This window comes from Hippoglossus hippoglossus, chromosome 7, assembly GCF_009819705.1.
Source record: "Hippoglossus hippoglossus isolate fHipHip1 chromosome 7, fHipHip1.pri, whole genome shotgun sequence".
NCBI lineage: Eukaryota > Metazoa > Chordata > Actinopteri > Pleuronectiformes > Pleuronectidae > Hippoglossus > Hippoglossus hippoglossus.
In genome coordinates this window covers 3,201,930-3,224,179 of record NC_047157.1, presented here as the reverse complement: position 1 = coordinate 3,224,179, position 22,250 = coordinate 3,201,930, and the positions used below count along the sequence as shown (strand labels likewise).

The 22,250-nt window shown below is 41.2% G+C and overlaps 1 protein-coding gene and 2 long non-coding RNA genes across 3 annotated transcripts in view; 1 reads left to right on the top strand and 2 right to left on the bottom strand.

The window, feature by feature from the left end:
- The window catches only part of LOC117765408, a 39,213-nt gene extending 21,370 nt beyond the window's left edge, over positions 1 to 17,843 (bottom strand). Inside the window, exons 1-2 of the long non-coding RNA XR_004614571.1 lie at positions 17,748 to 17,843; positions 2,310 to 2,315 (exon numbers count right to left, since the gene is read on the bottom strand). This is a non-coding gene — a long non-coding RNA (uncharacterized LOC117765408). The remainder of the gene's footprint in view (positions 1 to 2,309; positions 2,316 to 17,747) is intronic.
- Positions 1,685 to 19,866, top strand: LOC117765407. Its single transcript, XR_004614570.1, has 3 exons — positions 1,685 to 1,695; positions 18,329 to 18,435; positions 19,553 to 19,866. It is a non-coding gene; the product is annotated as an uncharacterized LOC117765407 (long non-coding RNA).
- LOC117765397 (tumor necrosis factor receptor superfamily member 14-like) lies at positions 11,265 to 17,870 on the bottom strand. Its single transcript, XM_034591997.1, has 7 exons — positions 17,594 to 17,870; positions 15,991 to 16,125; positions 14,494 to 14,587; positions 14,176 to 14,301; positions 13,538 to 13,693; positions 11,672 to 11,759; positions 11,265 to 11,564 (listed from the first exon to the last, which is right to left on the bottom strand). The coding sequence occupies exons 2-7, from the start codon at positions 16,030 to 16,032 to the stop codon at positions 11,315 to 11,317; spliced, it is 756 nt and encodes a 251-aa protein (XP_034447888.1). The 5' UTR covers positions 16,033 to 16,125; positions 17,594 to 17,870; the 3' UTR covers positions 11,265 to 11,314.
- Positions 19,867 to 22,250: the final 2,384 nt, after the last annotated feature.

The following is a 22,250-nucleotide window of genomic DNA, read 5'->3' as shown; positions in this document are numbered from 1 at the left end:
ACAATCACAGTTTATCGATACGAAATTCGTTTAAAGTCAAAAGTCACAATTTTATTTTAAATAGAATATAAATATATCACTTAAGTCCAATAAAATATAATAATAATAATAATCCTTAGAATTTCAATAGGGCCTCCCACTCTGTTCGGTGCTCGGGCCCTAAAAATTACTCCAGAATACGTAAATTTTCACCACTTTCTAATTTTCTGCAAACTTTGGTAACGATTTGAGCATGTTAAAGCCCTCAAAAAAACAATTCATTTGCCTGAAAAAGTTTGTATCTCCATCTTGTTGCGATGACACTCATCTCAATTTGAAGTTGATCTGATGTAAGCCCTGGTACAAGTACCTCAAAGTAAAAATGTGGAATATGGCCAAAATGGCCACTAAATGCAAAATGGCGGGCTTCCTGTTGCGTTTTTCAAATTGCACCTCCAGACTTTTTTGTTTGTCTGGTCATGATACACCTGTGTATCGATTTTTGTGAAGATCGGTCAATGTGAACGCGTTCCGGGGGGCTCGGGGGGCGCCGTTGAGCCATTTTGCCACGCCCATTTCAAATTACTCCAGAATACAATTACTTTTTGGGGTTTGGAATTCCCTGCAAACTTTGGTAACAATTTGAGCATGTCTCGGCCGTGAAAAAGCCCCAAAAGGGAAATACAAATCCTTCGAAATACAATAGGGCCTCCCACCGGAGGTGCTCGGGCCCTAATAATTATTATAATAATAATAAATATAATAATAATCATCATAATATGATGCTGGTGATGTTGATTATTATTATTATTATTATTATTATTATTATTATTATTATTATTATTATTATTATTATTATTATTATTATTATACCACAGCTTGGTTGAATGGAGACATTTGTTTTGTTGTCTGCATCGAGCTTCAGATAAATTAAAGCTGCTGCAAAAATGAAGCCTCATTGTGTCTAAGTGACTGTGGCAACTTTCTTGCAGAAAGAAGTTTGAGGGTCTCTGTTTTTTGGGGGGAAAACCGGACACCGTCACACAAGTTTATAATAAATCATGAAGCTGCGTAAAGAGACTCAATCAAACACCAGTCGCTAAGTTATTATTATCACAATTACAAACATGATGTCATCATAATATTTATAACAGACATTTATAATTGTAACATTAATACAAGGCAACACATTTTAAATCATATTGAATCATACATCATTCACACACACAGTCATGAGGTTCTTCAATGTGCAGGACCAGAAGTGGGTCAACTTTATTCGGAGCCATTTGAATCTGCCAATCAGGTTTATTTCATTCGCCCCGTCAGAATGTCCTGATGTCTGAATTAGTGCTCGGACCAAGCGGCAACATCCCGGACTGAGCGATTGAGGCTGGCTCCAAGAAGGAGTCAATTCCCGTTGACTCCCATGTTAAAATCCCGACTTTAGAGCAGAATTAAACCTGTTTACAGCCTGGTTCAAGGTTTCAAACCTTTCAGGTTTGAAATTATGAATAATTATCACTTGATGGACAGGTGACGTCACCGTTAGCTCGCGACTCCAGCTCCTAGCCTGTTGCCTGCTCAGCTTCACCTGAGCTAACAGGCTAACCCCCGTCACCGAACAGGACCTGAGTCTGTGGAGAGGTTTAACTCACATATCGGATGAATAATACGGTTTGATGTTCGGCTTGTTCTCCTGACGGAGAAGTTAAAGACGTCTGCGCTCCAGTTTCTGTGGTAAGTAAACTATAGTATTTTATTTATGTGTTAGTAGTGATGAGCCGGTATCGGTGTCTCTGTACCTGGCTTGTTAGTTTAGCTCCGCTAGCCTGCAGGCAAGATACCAGCAGTAATGGCGATGCTAACGGGACCGTACGGGAGTTATTGAACCGACATGAACCGACATGAACCGGTCCACACAGCAGGATGAATCATCACCATAAAACATTTGATGTGGGGGGGAAACGATTAAGACACAAGACCTTGTACACAATTATTTTGAGAGGGAAGGAACCCCAGATCCCAGAATGCATTGCGAATGATCCCTTTCCAATGACTTATTTTCCCCCATTTTGGACTTTATTTTCCTCCTGATTTATTATAACAGTGAGCTCCGCCAATCAGAGACATTGCTATTACACCTGAAGATTGTGGGTAATGCAGTACTTTGCCTTTACACCACTAATAAAACACATTTTTGTAAAATGCAGTTTCACATCATACAGACATCTACAGTAGTATATAGCTTGTGTTAAGTCTACCTCTGATGGTTACAATATAATGGCTAATTATCAAAATCTCTATTCAGGAAATGAATAAGATGTTCTAACTTTCAGCTTCTTTCATGGATCAGCTGGTAAAGCACTTTAAGTTTAAGTTATTTTGTAGTATGCTAACATATTTCTATAGTTTCAATTCTGTAGAAGCCCAACTTATGAAAACAGTTTGCCCAAAGACTTGTTGTTGTTTGTTGCATCCAAAGGCCTGGCCATTTCAATCACAACACAAGACACATCACTGAAGTCAATCAAAGGTCATCTATCAATGGGTAATATGTCACGTCTTTCCTGAACAGAGTCATCAAGTGCTGATGGACTGGACAACTGTTGGTCTCCTCAAAATCAGGTCCCACTGAGATTTGAACTGACCATTACACCATGGAACCACCAATGTTGTCAGGTGTTTTCATCTCTTTGTTCAAGAGTGTGCTCTTGTGTTTGATAGCAGGACTTAATGATTTGATGTCCAGATTTTGTAATACTTTCACTCAAAACCCTGCACTTGCACTCAAAGGCTCCAGCTTGAGCATAGATTTGCTCCTCATGTTCTCAAACTGTTCGCTTGTACTCAGACAATTTGTTGCTTGAACAGATTTCCTGCACTCCAACTTCAGCTTTTAGATTGTTTGGGGTAACAAGTCTGTTGAATTCCCCAGCCAATAGAATGCCACCAAATCTGATTTGTCATCACTACACTACATCCCGTATTCCATTTCAGATTCTAGACATGAATTGATAACTTTCCTGTATTGTACTGACACATGGCTGTGGAGCAAATGAATTATGTCCTTAAATTAATTTACGGTATTATCTGATGAACACAAATAAATAGATTAGGGAGGACATGCGGCAGCTCGGTAAAAGGATACCTGGTCTATAATGTGTATCTGCAGCAATCCTGAAGCAGTGGTGGTAATGATTTGGCTGCTCAATGTTATGTTTCCATGGTGTAATGGTCAGCACTCTGGACTTTGAATCCTGTGATCCAAATTCAATTCTTGGTGGAACCTCAGCTTGGTTTATATTTCTCATGAAATAAGGAGGATGAACAATGTGGCAGAATGTCTCGGTCCTGTACTATGAAGCAGGATTTGCTATAATCAGGGTACCTTAAACTTGGGCTTTGCCAGTCCTACATAACTCGTTCAGTTATTATCGTGTAAAACAACCATAGTGGGGAGGAAAAAGGGAAACATTAAAGGAAAAAGGAAAGGAAAAATTCAAATTATTGTATCTATTCCTATTTGATAAATGTATTTCTAGCTGCCTAGACACAAATATAACACTATTGATGTTTTTGGCATATAAAGCCTCTTCACTGGTCCCTTTGGCCTGATGTTATATGGGAGCTGACTAGATCCCATCAGCCTCTGTTTGGCCTGACCTGCTGTACTCTGCGGCAGCCGGTACTGATGTTCCTGTCGTGCCGGCGTGGGTGCAGCAGGGAGCACTCTTGCCTCCTGAAGAGGCTCATCTGATTCTGGGAGGGCTGGAGGGAATGCAGTGCCCTGGAGCAGCACAGAGAGCTCCTGCTTTTTCTGCCTGTTATAATGCCACCGGATGAGCGTGTTCTGATTCACCTCCACCAGATGAAGTTCAGTCCCTGCATCACCCGGCAGTTGCCAACAACAAGCTGCCTTATTTTACGGTAGTCCCTCAAAATTAAGGACCACCTTGAATCAGCCCTCTTACCCTTCTTTGCAGGGCTTGGGTGAATATTGCAGAGTCTAATGAAAATGTTTTACACCATCTGACAGCAGTCAGGCCACTGGGCAGGTGAGCTACTCACATCTAACATGCAACGGGTGATACTCTCCACACCTGGGGTCTCATTTATAAAACAGTGCGTGGGATTCATACTAAAAGTGTACGTGCGCACAAAAGCCGGAAATGGCGTACGCAAAAGAAAATTCAGATTTATAAAACCATGTGCAAGCACACCTGAACGCAATGTTCACTTTACAAATCACAGTCCACCTGGAAACATTCGTACTTGGATCTGCCTTATACTCCGCCCTCTACACGCACCCTTTCAACCATAAGTGGTCAATGCAAAGCACGTCATGAATATTAAATTATGCTGCTGACCAATGGGTTTCCACGGTGAGTCATGACAAGTTCAAGGCATCAAGCAATGAGAAGAGGAAGTGAAACTTTCTGAAACTGACATCGAGGTGTTTGTTAGTGAGGTGGAGGTGAAGAGTGATTTTATGGGACAGCAGTGATGTCAATAATAAAGAAAATACACTGATACTCTGCTGCTGCTGCTGTTAACACAGTGAGTGAGAGTACGATAGAAAGAACGGAGCCTGAAATTAAAAAAGATCCAATTCAAAGGTGGAGGCAAAAAAAACACCCTCTCAGAATTTGAGGGAACTTGTTGTATTGTCTGTTTGTGTTTTAATCATCCAAAACTGCAGGATAATTAAATTCAGAGACAGCTGTGATGTCCTCAATCTATAGAATTTAACAGAATTATTATTATATGCTCGTGTTTGTACTGGGATGGTTCGGTTCCGTCGGTCGATCTGTGTGATACTGGACTCAGTTCAGCACAAAGATCACAGATTAATAGAATCTATATCAGCTGATCAGACATCGCTGAACCCTCACTTCCTCCTCATCCTTCCATTCACGTGCATCCATCACGCAGAATCACGCACCAGTGTCACGGCGGTATTTATTTAGAGCAACCGGACCGATAACCTCACAAGTCTCTCCTGATGTTGTGCTACGTAAACCACCCGCTGCTTGTCACCTTCATCCAGCTTGTCCCACAGTGACATAATAGCACTCGCCTGTTGGTTGCTGAGACAAAGAGAGGTCTGATCCCGAAGCTCCACCAAATACTCAGCAAGTCTGTCCACATGCTGGTATCTAGGGAGGTTTTGGTCATCAACAGCCTGTGCAAAGGATTTAACAGTTTAGAAGATGTAATACTTTGTTTGTTTATTGATAAAATATGTGAACATATGCTATCAAAAATAGTGAAGAAACATGCTCATTTCTACATACATATTCTAAAACGAACACAATTAGATTTACCATGTCTTCATCTTCAGCTTGAATATCATCTTGATCTTCAGAGGATGAACTAGAGGCTAGAGTGCAAAGAGCCACAGAGGGTGAGCCAGGTGCCAGGGTGTTTGTGCCAGGAGCAAGTGAGGATGTTCCAGGTTCCGGAGAAGGAAGACCGGATGAAATGGTGGAGGGATAAGGAGTCTGAGCTGAGGCTGAGGCTGAAGCCTGAAGAACCCCCAGGTCCAACCCTGTGGGATCATCTGTAATATCAGCGAAGCCCTCATCTTCCTCCATGTCGTCCTCCACATCATGCTCTTCAATTAATTGAGCAGCTTCCTCTGAATCAGGGGGAATATCCTGCAGTGCCTGACCAGTCTGCCGGAACAGACAACGGTACAAACTTAGTGGGGGCTCAGGCAGAGCTCAAGAAGGCCCAGAGTTCACTAAACGAGAGGAAAATGCAAGGCGCTCTACTTCCTGATGGTATTCAGTGGAGTTTCAATCCACCAGCAACGTCACACCATGGCTGAGTCTGGGAAAGACTCATAAGATTTGTCCGTCAGGTGCTGATGTCCACTCTCCATCAGCAAACCATCGACGATGAAGGCCTACAAACCATCTTCTGTTAGGTAGAATCAATCCTCAATAACTTCCCTCTCTACTGTGTCCTCTGACCCACATGACCTAGAGCTGCTGACTCCAAATCACATACTCCTGCTAAAAACACAACATATTCTACCCCCTGGATCCTTTCTGGAATCTGACCTTTATGCCAGGCGTAGCTGGAAACAGGTCCAATATATGGCCAACCTTTTCTGGCATAGATGGACAAAGGAATACCTTCTGCTGCTCCAAGAAAGGCAGAAATGGACAGAAGTGAGGAATAACTTGAACATTGGAGACATTGTCCTGGTGGTTAATCCCATTGCCCCCTGGGGGTCATGGCCATTAGGCAGAGTACTGGAAACCAAGCCTGATGAAAGAGGCCAGGGGTCTCATTTATAACCGTTGCGTACGCACAAAACGAGGCCTGAAACGTACGCACGCCCCTTCTCATGCAAACGTTGGGTCATCTCACGCCTAGACTATTGTAACTCCCTCCTGGCAGGTCTACCTGCAGCTCATCCAGAATGCAGCAGCTCGACTGGTCTTTAACCTAAGTTCACTCACACTACTCCGCTCCTCCGCTCCCTTCACTGGTTACCGATGGCTGACCGTATCCGTTTCAAAACATTAGTACTTGTGTACCGTGCTGCAAACGGATCGGGTCCAGTCTACATCCAGGACATGGTCAAACGTTACACCCCAGCCCGTCCACTCCACTCTGCATCTGCCAATCGGCTTGCTGCTCCCTCACTGCGAGCTAAACACTCAACTGTTTGCTGTCCTGGCTCCTAAACGGTGGAACGAGCTCCCCATGGACATCAGGACAGCAGAAAGTCTACACATCTTCCACCGCAAACTAAAAACACACCTCTTCCGACTATACCTTGAATAAAGGTTTAAACTAACAATTCAGTAGCACTTAAATGGCACTTACTTATAGCACTTTGTAGTTTGGTTTTCTTGAAAAAATAGTACTTTCTTGATTCTTGTTGTTCTGGGTTTGTACCCTCATGGTTAAATGCACTTATTGTAAGTCGCTTTGGATAAAAGCGTCAGCTAAATGAAATGTAATGTAATTTATAAAAACAAACTTGACGGGAAAATTTGCGTATTTCCACACAAACTCTGACCCATGCGTTTACAAACGTTTTGGAGACGGGAAAGTGGCGGTGCAGGCGGGAGGTGGTGAACTGAAGCAGATTATTGATCCACTTCATCATTTACATTAAAACCAACAGCTTTAGTTGTGCTCGCGCGACATATCTGTTTCACGAACCTTTTAATTGAAAAACATATAAAACAACTTACAGCAAATTACGTTCAGATTCCATTAAACAGTGGAGTTATGGAGCCGAGTCATGAACAGTTTTTAACAATATCTTCTAACAGTGTGCGTGTATCATCAAATCACTGCAGTGAACGTGACTGTGCCATCAGGCGCACAGAGCGCACAGGAGATCACTTACAAGAAATGAAGAAACTTTCCAAATAATATCCCAGAGAGGAGGTGAGGATCCACTGATGTGAGGGAATCGGTCCGATGCTCTAAATAAATAAATACCGCCGTGACACTGGTGCGTGATTCTGCGTGATGTGTGCACGTGAATGGAAGGATGAGGAGGAAGCGTGGGTTCAGCGATGTCTGATCAGCTGATATAGATTCTATTGATCTGTGATCTTTGTGCTGAACTGAATCCAGTATCACACAGATCGACCGACGGAACCGAACCATCCCAGTACAAACACGAGCATATAATAATAATTCTGTTAAATTCTATAGATTGAGGACATCACAGCTGTCTCTGAATTTAATAATCCTGCAGTTTTGGATGATTAAAACACAAACAGACAATACAACAAGTTCCCTCAAATTCTGAGAGGGTGGTTTTTATTTTTTGCCTCCACCTTTGAATTGGATCTTTTTTTATTTCAGGCTCCGTTCTTTCTATCGTACTCTCACTCACTGTGTTAACAGCAGCAGCAGCAGAGTATCAGTGTATTTTCTTTATTATTGACATCACTGCTGTCCCATAAAATCACTCTTCACCTCCACCTCACTAACAAACACCTCGATGTCAGTTTCAGAAACCCATTGGTCAGCAGCATAATTTAATATTCATGACGTGCTTTGCATTGACCATTTATGGTTGGAAGTGGGCTTGTGGAGGGCGGAGTATAAGGCAGATCCAGGTACGAACGTTTCCAGGTGGACTGTGATTTATAAAGTGAACATTGCGTTCAGGTGTGCGTGCGCAAGGTTTAATAAACGGAATTTTCTTTTGCGTACGCCATTTCCGGCGTTTGTGCGCACGCACACTTTTAGTATGAATCCCAAGCATTGTTTTATAAATGAGACCCCTGGTCCGCTCAGTGGAGCTCCAGACTCACACTCATATTATACAGTTTAATATTCTCAGTCTTGTGGATCTGACAGTTCATTTATTAAAACAAACTATGAAAACAATGTGGGCTGTGGAGAAGATTAACATCACCTGTGAAAAACATTAGTTTGTAATCAAATTCTGCAGCTTCTAATACTACTGACATTTTGCTCACTTTGTTAGATCAGTGCTAAGAATCTTCCTTCTCTCTTCTCTGTCTGTGGGTTCACTCCCTCCTCAGAAGTTTTATTTTTATCACGTGGTTGTATAATCCTCATCTGCTGTAAGAAAGTCAGATATTTTCTGCCATGACGTCTCCTTCGCCTTGTTGAGTGGGACATGTTTCCTTTCTTGATGAATAAGAGTTTGAATTCTTCATCAAGCTTAATGATTATCTGTTGCTCTGCTGGAGAAAAACACACCTCACAGGTTTTTGCCTCTTTTAGGGACATTTTATCCTCTTTTCTACAATGAATTATTCTGGGCTGCATGCACATGGCCAACACATGGCTTATCAAAACCTGGCTAGAGTTAGCCTTGCTTAGACCTTAAGAGAAGAGCATATGCACGTCAAGATAAACATGATAACTCCTCCTCTGCAGACTGGACAGTTTACACTACTCAATGTCACAAATACTGTAAATCTCAAATATTTATTTGACATCATGTAAGCACTTGTACTTTTGTATTTCCACTTTGTTACTTCATACTTCTACTCTGATATATATAATTATTGTATTTTATTCTCCATTACATGTATTTGACAGATTTTAAACAACAAATAGTATAACAAGCTGTTAAAACACATTGTTAAAAACCAAACCAGTGGTTTTGAAAATGTTTCGTTTCTGAAAAATAAATGTAGTTATTTCAAATGTCTTAGTTGTTAAAAGCTTTTCTCAAATGCTTTAATGATCCAAAGAGAAAGAAGCTCTCACAATATATCGAACATCGCTGCATATACAACTGTTAATAATGTATTTTACTGTAGCTTCACCTGCTGCTTACACAGCTGCTTCAGTATTAATGATCTGTGATAGAGCTTAATAAAAAAATATAATAATCGGTGAAACAAGTTCTTTACTTTAAAACTTTAACTATAGTTAAGTCGCCTATATCTGAAGGTGTCAGGTGAACTAACATTTAAATATTTCATCCCAGAAGCTGCAGCAAAATGGTAGAAAAACATTTTGAGATTAAAAGAGCCCCTGAAAACACAAATACTATGTAGTTGGTTGCTTAGTAACAGATAATACTACGAACCAGACTCTGGTACTACATCAGATCTTCTTCTGTGTGCATGCATACTGTTTTTATCCATTTGCACTGAATGTCCCCAGTGTTACACTGTACTGTTTAAAAAGAGACATCTATGTTTCAAACACATAACTTTTTACAGGTGAAACACAGAATCTTTACTCACACATTTATAAAGATAAAAATATGACACTAGCTATTTCTTATGTATTTTCATAATAATAGTCCAAAGATTGCTTCCACTTAACTGAGTGTGAAGATATGTACAGCTTCATAAACACGGAAACAACCCTCTAATAACAAAGCCTCCTGGCAGGGTTGCATACAGACCACTGCTAGCAGCCTGAAGCTGTGTGCTTTTGATTTATACGTGAAATAATGCAGAGCATCCAAGCTTTTCAATTTCAATTGGATGAATGGCAAATGTCATTGATTCACCTGCATTAGCAAAGATGTTATTAGGATATTATAGGTTTGTCAGTTTAGTAACTGCAAACAATAGCATTGGTTTATTTAAGATCTCAACAATGTTATTACAATGACATCCCCGGCAAAACTTTTTGTCGGATTAGTTTACATCAACAACTACTAATGAAGTGTCGGGTTTTTGAAACGCGGTCCCAATTTGAAGGGGAAGATTTCAACCACTAACCCTTGTGACTACGTTTCAAGGGGCAAGATAACCCTCAAAAACAAGGGGTAGGGGTAGGGAGACGCTCCAAGTTTCATATTCCCAGCCGACTGTAGTTTTGGTGCAGTGACATCTGTGAGACGATGAGCTGTGTGCCCTTTGTAACAAAGCAGTGGTTTTATTTCTGTACCCTACAAAGACAATGTGCTAGAACCCAGTGGGATTATACCTGGATTCTAGAGCACATTCACTCTGCAGTGAACAAACAGTCTACTGGTTCTCTGCAGGTTTATCTCTTTTGCTGAGGAGAGAAATATGTGGAATTAAAATGGAAACCTCTTGTACATGTGAACAGACTTCACAGAGAGAAGTCTTAAGACACTTTCAGACATGCATTAACTCCAGATAATCTCCAGAGAGGCTGTATGTGAGAATGCAAAAGTCAGAGTGAGAGCCTCAGGACTTTCTCCGGAGTTTCTCTCTAAAACTCTAACTAATGTGTCAATACAGCAGGATTCACCGCGAGCGAGTGGGTATGTTGATGAAGCTTCAAACATGTTATAGTAGTTATAAAAAAAAAAGACAACAAATCTCTCTGCATAAAAAAGCGGTGCCTTACACGAAGAAGACACTGAAGACGACACCAAGAGAGCTTTTGGTGATAAGAGCCGACCCCGGTGTCGATGTGATGTAACAAAATCATTTGATCTCCGCAGCAGAATTGATATATTACATCCTGCCTCTGACTGTTGCACCACCCCTCACCTGAACGAGTCCTAGCAGAGAATCTCCTGCTGCGTAAAAGACAAACACCGGCGAGAGTCTGGACCCAATTCTGTAGACATCCTCCTTAGGTCATGTCTGAAAGCGGCTCTAGACAGTCCTCAACTAATGAATATTTAAATGTAGAACACGCTGCTGTCTCACCTTCTGCTTTTCACTCCATCATCGTCACAGATTCTCCTCCAGTTGTGTTTTCGTTTTCCTGAAATATTAAATAAAATAATAAAATTACCTTCATCAACCAAGTATTGTCATCAAGCATCATAGCAACATATACACAGAGTCAGAACATACACTGTGAAAAAGAGAGTAACAAACGTACCCTTGTGGATGCATTTATTTTTCCTGTAACAGAAACAAAACAAATGAAAAATCTCTTAATCAACGACATCATGACTTGATGGAGGTCTTATCATCCATGAGAACATTTTCTTCCACCACACACACATCGTACCTGAACGATATCTTTTCCAGAGAAAGAAGGCGACTAATCCGAACACCAAAAGACCCAAAACAACCAGTGGAAAGATGATTACAACTGCTGAGTTATTTAAACTGGAATTTCCACATTCAGCGTCAGTTGAAGCTGTTCCTGGTTGCATCAGCTTAAGGTTTAGTGATTCACATCTGGAACGACAGGGGGACATTTTCACAGGACCATGTAGAGGCACCACAGATTCACTGCAAGTGTAAGAAACCAGGCACGTCCATGTCTGGTGAGACTCTTTACTTACTGTGTGTGTGGTTGACAAGACGTACGCGTCCCGTCAGAAAATGTTCCATTACTGCAGTCAGAGCATTGAGAGTCTGTTTGGGCTGTTCCTGTACAAACACAAACTATACACAGTTACTAGTGTACACATCATATTAGGATTATATAGCAAAGTGGTATTTGACATCAGACCTGTCTTATTTCCAAAGGTAAAAAAATATTTGATCATTAATGTTTTTGATCAGCAAACATTTCTTTGTTCAAATTCTCTCCTTTTTATGTGAGGTGTGATGAAATGTAGAGCAGCATGCCACTAAACTTACAAACAGGATTCTATAAACTAAGGAACATTGACAGAATTCTGTTCTTCTATGTTACATTTCAAAGATACAGAAACTATTTCATATTCTTTTATCTCATCACACCTGGATCACTGCACTGTCTTTTATGACTATATTTATTATTTGTTTTTATATATGTTTTGTTTTTGCTTTGTAACACTGGTTTGAGTAATGTGTAAAGATAAGACAAGGTCAGATAAGATGTACCTTTAATAATCCTCCATTTCCCAGTCAACGCAGCAGCACAGGGAAAGCAGTGCATGGGCAAAATGTAGTAAGAATACAAATATGAATAATACAAATTTGAAATAACACTGTATATATTATGCTGTTTTTCAAAATTGTCCAATTATTGTTAATTTTGTCAGGCTGCCACTCAGCTCTCTCTCTTTTTTGAGAGAAAGTTATTGTTACTATTATTATCACAGTTGCACAGGAAGATGGGATTTTGATTTGTTTTCTCCAACTCAAACAAATCATCTTGATAGATGGAAGATTTGTCTGTCCGTCTACTTTTGTCCACTGTCCACAGCCAAAATCTTTATGGCTGTTTTGATGAACTTTTCCTAAATGGACACAGAAATCTGTGAATCTAACCCATGATGAGACATGTCCACCACTCTCTGACTGAAACAATGTAAGAGTTTTCTAGATAGAGAGGTGTCATTACATCTTTGCCTCTGTTGGACAGCCCTACACATGACTAAAGACACATTCAGAGTTTGCTCATCCGCCAGTTCACTGGGGTCAGCTGTGGTCCCTGTAAATGACAATGCAATACATGCAAATACATGCACAGACCCATATGTGGACGTCTGTATGCAGCCCAAATTGTGTGCAACTTCAGAATTATTCCTTGTTATTAGTGAGTCCTCCTAAAACAGTTCTACAATATACTGTCACTTTGTATTGTTTGTGTGCTGGACTTTGTGTACAGAGCTTTTTTATAACAGTCTATGGTGCAGAGTGAAGTTAGAAAACTTTGTGTTCATCCTACCTGGTTTATCAGGTAGGATGACATTGACTTCTACAGTGCAGTAGTCAATGTTTTTCATAAAATTAAATTGATTTTGTTACTGTTCTCGTGTGTGGTTTATATATATGATTTGTCACTATTTCTACGAATATTCAGAACAAAGTTCCCAACTTTTCAAAATAAATCTGTTATTCCAATCGGTATAACCCATTGCACCAGCAAACATTGCGCTTTTTTACGTTGAAGACTAATTGCTGAGTGATTCTATGACTTTTGTTTCCATGATGGAGATCAGATAATCAGAATATCTTCTTCAGTCCAATGTGGTGAAATTAAACTCATTAAATCATCAAAATGAACTGGCAGTGACTTTCACCTGCCGTTTGACAATTCATAATACAGATGCCGTGTGTGAAGCCAATTAGATGAACAACTTGCAAAAACAATAACAATTTGCATATCATCCAAATGATTCACAATTGACTGGATGGCTCAAATAACCTGCTCTGTGGTCTTCAAAGCTTTTTACAGTTGAAAACTTAAATCTTAAAGTCAGCATTAGAAAACGCACCTCTGTGTTTGATGTACTGCCCTGGTTCACACTGTTTGTGTTTCTGTGCTGCTGCACAGTGGTTCTGTATGGGGTCTATACAGTAGAATCCTTCCAGAGGTTCACAAAGTGAATCCGTTGTTGCTGTGCATGAAGTGTTTGTCTTCAGACCAGAATCTGTCGACACATAGAGGATCAGTGATATGCAGGAAACTATTCTAAACAGACTAACACAGTGACACTGTAAAAAACATCATCAGAACAGCTCAGCTCCATCTCAGCTCACACTTTAAGACTTGCAGTAAGCCTCCTTACTGATTTTAAAGGACCCATATTTTACACCTTTCTGGGATTTAATTTGAGGTATTTGTACCCCTAAGATGATGACCGGAGGCTGGACTGGTACCGGCTGGGTGGGGCTGAGAGAAGAGTGCGATTCCATGATGACATCATACGGAGAGGAAGTACGAAACGCAACGTTTCAATAACACATTTCTTAGAATGGACTGAGTGAAAAAGTCCGCGGAGTGACTGTTTTCATACTTTGAGGGTTCCTACTGACCCCCTTCAAGTAACTACAGATAGTAAAAGACCAGAAAATGTATTTTGCACAATATGGACCCTTTAAACCTACAGTAAATGTCAGTACAGAAATCTACCTGGATCACAGGTCGTGCAGGGTAAACACTGTTTAAGTCCAGTGGGAAGATTCATGAAGGTGTCATTCACACAGGGCAAACAGGAAGTGCTCCTGAACTCCGTGCAGTGTGTTATAACACGATTTCCTGTTGAAAAGAAAACTATTTAATCTCATGAAATATTTCTGTTGAACAAAGACAAATCATCTTGAGGGTAAAGTGCAGGTTATAACGTAACATCGTAACATGCGCTGCACTTTCATTTTTATTACTTACAACAGAAGAAGCTAAAACATTAAAAAAAACATTCCAGCCTATTCTTCTCATTCAGGATCTTACCAGATGGACAAAGAGGACAGCATTTATTCCCTATCTGATACTCAGTTGGATGACAAGTCAGCGTATTCACACAGAAGACTTTGACCAAACATATCTGTGAAGGATAGGGCAAAGGTTTTCATCTTAGTTAAACTTGGTTGACATGTTGACACAGTCAATAACTGAGAGAGGAGAGGAGAGGAGAGGAGAGGAGAGGAGAGGAGAGGAGAGGAGAGGAGAGGAGACGAGAGGAGACGAGAGGAGAGGAGAGGAGAGGAGAGGAGAGGAGAGGAGATTTTCAGAATCTGTTTATTGTACATTACCGGAAACAACCCTTTTTCACATCATCCACCAAATGCAAAACCATACAAAAAGATTAATAAATAACTTTTTATTTTTTTTACACAATCAAAGAAAATCTCTAATTAGAGATTTAATCAGCTCTCTTTCACAAGAAACCTGACTGATTGACAGACTCTGTCCCTCATAGCTGTTCACAGTGTGATCTCTGCATCTGAAGAAGCTGCTTTCTCAACATGTTCTTTTATCTGTGACTGTGCAGCAACTGGACACTCAGAGCTGCAGGAGTTCTCTGCAGCCTCAGATGCATGTAGCTTCATAAACGGGCTCTGAGCCGCTGAGTCCTTGTGTCAGGCTGTCAACCAGCCACCGCACTCACAGTCTCATTCACAGCATCAGAGCTATGGCGCGAACCCGGCACCTCAGTGCGAGCGTAATCCGGCGCCGCTTTATCAGGCCGCTGCTTGTCCGGACACTAAAAAACGTCTCGCATCTCCACACTCCTTACAGCCTAATCTCAATGTTTTAAACCCGCTGGAAAAATGTCCCAAGACTGTTTCTGGAGTGAGATTATTGTAGGTATTGTAACAGTATCCAGCCCAAATAGTCATCCTAAAATGAAAAGCTGAGTAGTCTGCATCTGTTAAGGTGGAGCTACACCAGTGCTGCCCATAGTCAGGATTATTCTGGGCAGCCCACTCATTCAGGTTTATGTATTTATTGTTTCTTTGATTTACAACTGCTACGAAATGTGACTGAAAGTGCAGCCTGTCAGAATTCTGCTGACGCTGATCAATTATGCAGATGGTAAAAATTAATAAAACAAAAAGAAAACAAATATCTCTGGGTGAAAAAGTTCTGTCACCGACAAAGATGTCATAAGTGTTTGTTGTGATAAGAGCCGACAGCAGTGCGAATGTGCTGTAAACAAAATCATGTGATCTACGCAGAGGGATTAATACGTCACATCCTGCCTCTGCCTGCTGCACCCCCCCTCATTTGAATCCCACAGAGAATTTGTGATTGTTGTGAACTTGTCTGAGCGGAGAATCTCCTGCTGCGTTGTGCATGTGTGAAAGGAAAACTGCAGAGAAATTCAGGCCCCCAATTCTCCGGAGATCCTCCACAGGACATGTCTACAAAACAGCTAATAAGTGACAGAGAGAGGAAAGAGGAGCAGAACTGTAGGTGACGAGGAGCAGTGTGACGCAACTTTACCAACAAAGATGCAGCCTCCAAATGTTTACTTCTCAAATTCATGTTGAACGGCAGGTTGGCAGTTTCCTTGAGCTGAAGTCACCCTCACTGAGATCCGGCTGGAGATGATTTTTAAATCCAAAAAGAGGGAGACATCTGGAAACAAAGAGGACTCAGCTGTACAAACTGCACAGAACAGCAGGGACCTGTCAACATTACTGCTGCTAATCTAATAAAGTCTTTCTTTAATTTTCGGTGAGTGGTAACATTAATATCCAAGTGCTAAAAAATAGGTAAACTGGACTTGGTTGAGTTTCTTGAAGACGTTTCACCTGTCATCCAAGAGCCTTCTTCAGTTCTAACTGTCTGCTGGTCCACCCCAAAGACAAAACACCCAACGTGGTACATGCAGTTGAATGTAGTGAGGAATGCTCAGACCTGTACATTGGGGAAACTAAACAACCTCTTCATTAACGCATGGCACAGCACAGGAGAGCTGGTGACTCAGGTCAGGACTCAGCAGTCTGCCTACATCTAAAGGTCAATGGACGTTCATTTGAAGACAACAAAGTCCACATTTTGGCCAGGAAAGACCGATGTTTTGAAAGAGGAGTGAAGGAAGCCATCTACGTTAAACTAGAAAAAACATCTCTGAAGAGAGGAGGAGGGTTAAGACACACGGGGCAGGTGTGTCAACAACTCCCAGTGAAACCAACAGCAGGGTGGGTCCAGCCTCTCAGGTAACCTGGAGGAAACTTAACCATGTCCAGTTGACCTGTTTTCTAGCACTTGGATATACCATGATCTGGATGACTGAGTATCTTCACAGGCAGATAACATTAATCATTAAACCTAGCACTGGAGTCAGCTCAGCTTTTACAGCCCATTGCTCTGCTCTCAGTCCAAAGTTCATGCTTATTTCTGTTCCCTTTCAAAGTTCGCAAACGGTTCCTACATGTGTTGTTGGCTGTTACAAGATACTGTAACACACCACGCCCACACAGCTAAGAGTTGGTTTGATATGTGAGCAGATGTTGTTTTTCTGACATGATAACTGATCACATGATGAGTGCAGGAAGTGGAAGAGTGATTTTACCAAGAGTTTTCACCAAACCTCTGACGTGTTCAGAGGTGGAGGTGCGTTCACGTATATTCAGACTCCACCCTTCTTCATCTATATCTGAAAGTGAAAGTTGAACACAACTCAAACACAGACCATGTTCACAGTAGTTGTCTGACATTGAAACTTCCATGATAACACCAGTACACAGTAAACAGATAGCTGATCTCTAATTCTCAGGTGGCTGTTGAAACCTGCAGCTCTCTTGTCTTTAATGAAACAGTTTTTCACCACAGAAACATGAGACGTTCAGGGTTTGAACCCTCAAGGTTGAAAGCACTTATTGGAAGTCGCTTTGGATTAAAAGCGTCAATTAAATGAAATGTAATGTAATGAGATGTTTAAGGGAGACATCATAGAAGACAACACACTATCTGTTGCACTGTTTCAGTTCCAGCAAACCTATGGGGCCGATTTATCAGCGACATCTTAACAATCTTCTGGTTCACTCCTGCTCTTTATTATACAACACTCAGAGGTTATATAGAAATACAGTCTGCTTACCGTCGTTAATAAGATAAGACCTTCTGCAGGTTCCGTCTATAGGCAGTTAGTTTTCATTTCACAGCAAAGGGAAGGTGTTACTTCCAGGATCAGTAAGACTTCGGGAAGTTGGAAACATATTCACCGATTCGAATTTCCAGGATCAATAAGTCACGAGCGAAACCTTCTTAAATCACACACCACGCCTCTTTCCCAGTAAGGTGGACAACAGGCTACACGCTTACTTTAGTCAATACGAGCTGTCCTCCGAGCTGGACACAGAAATAATGTGGTCTCAGTATACAGCCGGACGAGTGCGCAGGGACCGTCTGCAAAGTGCAACACCGAAAAGAGAAAACTAGTCAATAACTTCACTCTGTATATTCTCATCAAAATCACGTCACACATCCAAGGTCTCGTGCTGGTTATACTACAATACTTAGTTTGGAAAAACGCGCTTTTGTTTAATTTTCGCAAAACCATAAAAATATATATTTTTTAACAGAATCAAAGAAAATCTCTAATTAGAGATTCATCATCAGCTCTCTTTCACAAGAAACCAGACTGTTTGACAGACTCTGACCCTCAGAGGTGTTTGAATATTTTCTCCAATTTATGGTTGTGTTCTTAACAGTAAAATACCATTTGTCTGTGTATTAATTTTGGTGCCTCAAAATATTGAAGAATGTTGAACATTTTTGCAGTATATGTTTTCGGCGTTGCACTTTGTTGGCTCTCTGCCCACTTGGATTACAGTTCAGTAAAGTTGGAAAGATATTCACAGATTCGGACTTCCCGGATCAATAAGTCATAAGCGAAACGATGTTAAAGCACAAACGCTGCATAATTCCCACCGTAGTAAGGTTATCATCAATATGATTCGTCCTCTGTGACGGACACAGAACATTGGTGTCTATGTACAGCCTGCTGTGAAACGAGTGCGCAGGGACCGTCTACAAAGTGCAACACCGAAAAGAGATATTACACAAATATTCAATAACTTCTCTCAATTACTGTATATTCTCGCCAAAATCATGTCACAGGACCAGGGTCTCCTGCTGGCTATGCTACAGTACTTAGTTCAGATAAAACATGTTCTAATACTTGTCCCTAAACACCTTAGATATACATTATCTCATGATATAGCTGTGCTAGACGACACTGCCCTTGCTTCCAATGAAACAGTCAGGAACTTGGGAGTGATCATCAATCCTGATTTCTCCTTTAATTCTCACTTAAAACAAATTTCTAGGACCGCCTTCTTTCACTTGCCTAACATCTCAAAAAGATGCAGAAAAACGAGTCCACGCCTTTGTTACATCCAGACTTGATTATTGCAATTCCTTATTGTCAGGCTCCAGCAGTAAGTCGTTAAAGACTCTGCAGCTTGTCCAAAATGCTGCAGCACGTGTCCTGACAAGAACCAGGAAAAGAGACCACATTTCTCCTGCATTAGATTCACTACACTGGCTTCCGGCTAAATCTAGAATAGAATTTAAAATTCTCCTCCTCACCTTCAAGGCCCTTAATAATATGGCACCATTACACCTCAAAGAGCTGATAGTACCTTATCACCCCACTAGAGCACTGCGCTCCCAGAATTCAGGCTTACTTGTCGTCCCTAAAGTCTCTAAAAGTAGAGTAGGAGCCAGAGCTTTCAGCTATCAAGCTCCTCTCCTATGGAATCATCTCCCACTTTCAGTTCGGGAGGCAGACACCATCTGTACGTTTAAGAGAAGCTTAAAACCTTCCTTTATGATAAAGCTTATAGTTAGAGCCGGTCCAGGCTTGTCTTAGACCTGCTCTTAGTTATGCTGCTATAGATCTAGAACAACAGTCTAGAACTTTTTAGGCCACGCAGCCCCTTCTACATCCCGACCGGTTTCACGTAGCCCCAATCCCCCACACCTTCAAAAACAGTTCAGTAAAGTTGGAAAGATATTCACAGAACCATCGCTGCATAATTCCCACCGTAGTAAGGTGGACAACGGGCTACAGGACAGTTTTCATCAATATGATTCGTCCTCCGTGATGGACACAGGACATTGGTGTCTATGTACAGCCTGCTGTGAGACGAGTGCGCAGGGACCGTCTACAAAGTGCAACACCGAAAAGAGATATTACACAAATATTCAATAACCTCACTGTAATACTGTATATTCTCACCAAAATCATGTCACAGGTCCAGGGAGTCCTGCTGGCTATGCTTCAGTACTTAGTTTGGGAAAATGGTGTTTCGTATAATTTTGGGAAATATTTATTATGAAAAATATTCAATAACTTCACTGTAATACTGTATATTCTCACCAAAATCACGTCACAGGTCCAGGGAGTCCTGCTGGATATGCTACAGTACTTAGTTGGACAACACCTGTCAAAAGTGATTCTATATGATCTCACTTATTGGTCATAAAAACAAAGGGAGGTTCACAACTAATTATTTCGATAAAATGTTTTGATTGTGGGACTGTAATGAAACAATAAACTGTTCAGTGTGAAACCCACTTTTCAACTACTGACCCCTGGGAGGGGCTCCTACACCAAACGCTCAGCCTTCTCAGAAGAAGTAGTTTAGATGATAAAATGGATTATGTGTCTGAGTCATTTCTGTACGTCAATTCAAGAAAATATGAAATAACATTAGGTTCTGGTTTGTGGAAAGCAAATATGGCACCTTCTTACATGGCTTCAATGTTGAAGAGATTCTGATTAAAATTCAACAAAATTGAGAAATACATTTTCCATTTGTATTGCATAACCATCAAGGGTCTCCTTGTGTTTGACGTGTAGTTGGTGTCCTCTGTTCAGTCCAAAATAAAAAACAGATATGACCAGAAATCGGTGTTGAGAAAGTTCCAGCCTGGTGATAACTTTCTGGTTTTGATTAATGCTATCACCAAACCAGATTCTTTTCCGCTGCCATGGATTGAGGACTCTGTTGATTGTGTGGGTTCGGCAAAATTTGTAACAAAACTTGATCTGCTTAAGAGGTATTGAAAGGTGCCCCTGACTCCTCACCCCACAGAAATGTCTGCGTTTATGACACCAGATTATTTTTTGCAGTATAAGGTAATGCCTTTGACCTCAGGAACGCCCCTGCCACATTCCAGCGACTTATGTCTGAGGTGCTCTCTGGTGTTTCAAATTGCGAGGCATATCTAGATGATGTTGTGGCCTATTCCTCTACCTGGGCTGAGCATGTGGCAACCTTAACAGAGATTTTCAGCCATTTGCGTGATGCTTCCCTAACTCTAAATCTAACAAAGTATGAGTTTGGGAAAGCAGTGGTGACATATTTGTGCAAGAAAGTCGGACAAGGTCAGGTGTGTCCAGTCAATGCAAAAGTGCAGTCAATTGTAGATTTATCAGCGCCCCAGACCTGACGGGTCCGTTTTTTGGGGATGTGTGGGTACTATCGTGGATTTTTCAAAACCTTTGCGGATATCGTTACTCCCCTGAGTAACCTGTCCAGTCCCTCTAAGCCCTTTGTGTGGACTTCTTGGTGTCAGGAAGCTCTTGAGTCTGCTAAGGCTCTTCTTTGGAGCGCACCTGTTCTTGCCTCTCCAGACATTCTGAGTCCCTTCAAACTTGATGATGATGCTAGTGGTCGCGGGGCTGCTGCAAGAAGATGTTTGCGGTGTGGACCACCCAGTCTGTTTCTTCTCTAAGAAGTTCAACAAACATCAAGTGAGTTACAGTACAATTGAGAAGGAAGCATTAGCTTTATTCCTGGCCCCTTCAATACTATGGGCCTGATCTACTAAAGGTTTGCGCGTATAAAAACGTGTGCAAACTTGATTTCACCCGCAAAAAAACATGCAAGGCGAACTGCTAACGGTGCACACTGAGGATTGCGTGCAGAATAACACATGCTGTCCATTTAGTAAGTTTGCCTTAATGAATATGCAATATCGGGCGTTTCTACCCCAGTGCGCAAAATATTGGGAGGAGTAGATGCAAATACTTCACACGCATTGTGATTTACAAAGCCTGAAAATAATTGCGGTTATTGTGACTGCATCTATATTTAATACGTTTGAAAGGTAGGTGCCAATCGGCACAGCGTTATGCACAGATGGCTGCAGTTATTATGGTGAGGAGGAGACGGCATGGAAGAGGACAGAGAGAACAGTTTTTTTTAACTGAAAGCGAACTGCACCTGCTGCTCAATATTGGTCAAAGGCATCTCTTCCACCGGCCCCCAACCTGTTCTATTTGCAAAGGTTTTATTATGAGCTATTTTTTCTTTTGTTCTTCTTCTTATGTCCTGCCATCTTCTCTTAATTTCATTGGTTGTTCTTTTTGTTTTACCCACAGCATTTACTTTCTTGCAGATACTCTCCCATATCGCGTTTCTTTGAGTTATATTATTTTTCTTTGCTGTAGCTCAACAACATGTTTGTTTGCCTCTTCCACTAACACCTCCAATTCCATGGCATTAAATCTCGTTCTGTTATAATGCACACGCAATTTAGCACTCTTTATATGGGATCTTAGTAGATCAGGCCCTTTGAGGTTTATGTCGGTTCCACTCCACTGCCTGTTGCTGTGTATTCGGACCACAACCCCTTAGTGATCCTGTCCCAAATATGTAACAACAACCAGCCTTTAATGCATTGGTCTCTGCAGAACTTTAATATTAAAATTTGGCACAAGAGAGGGAAAGATAAAGTTATGG

Coding starts and splice junctions, on each gene's coding strand:
- LOC117765397 (XM_034591997.1), bottom strand. CDS start 16,032: ATGAATTTGAGAAGTAAACATTTGGAGGCTGCATCTTTGTTG. Junction 14,302..14,493: donor CTGTCCTCTTTGTCCATCTG/GTAAGATCCTGA, acceptor TCTTTTCAACAG/GAAATCGTGTTATAACACAC. Junction 13,694..14,175: donor CTGCACGACCTGTGATCCAG/GTAGATTTCTGT, acceptor ATGTGTCGACAG/ATTCTGGTCTGAAGACAAAC.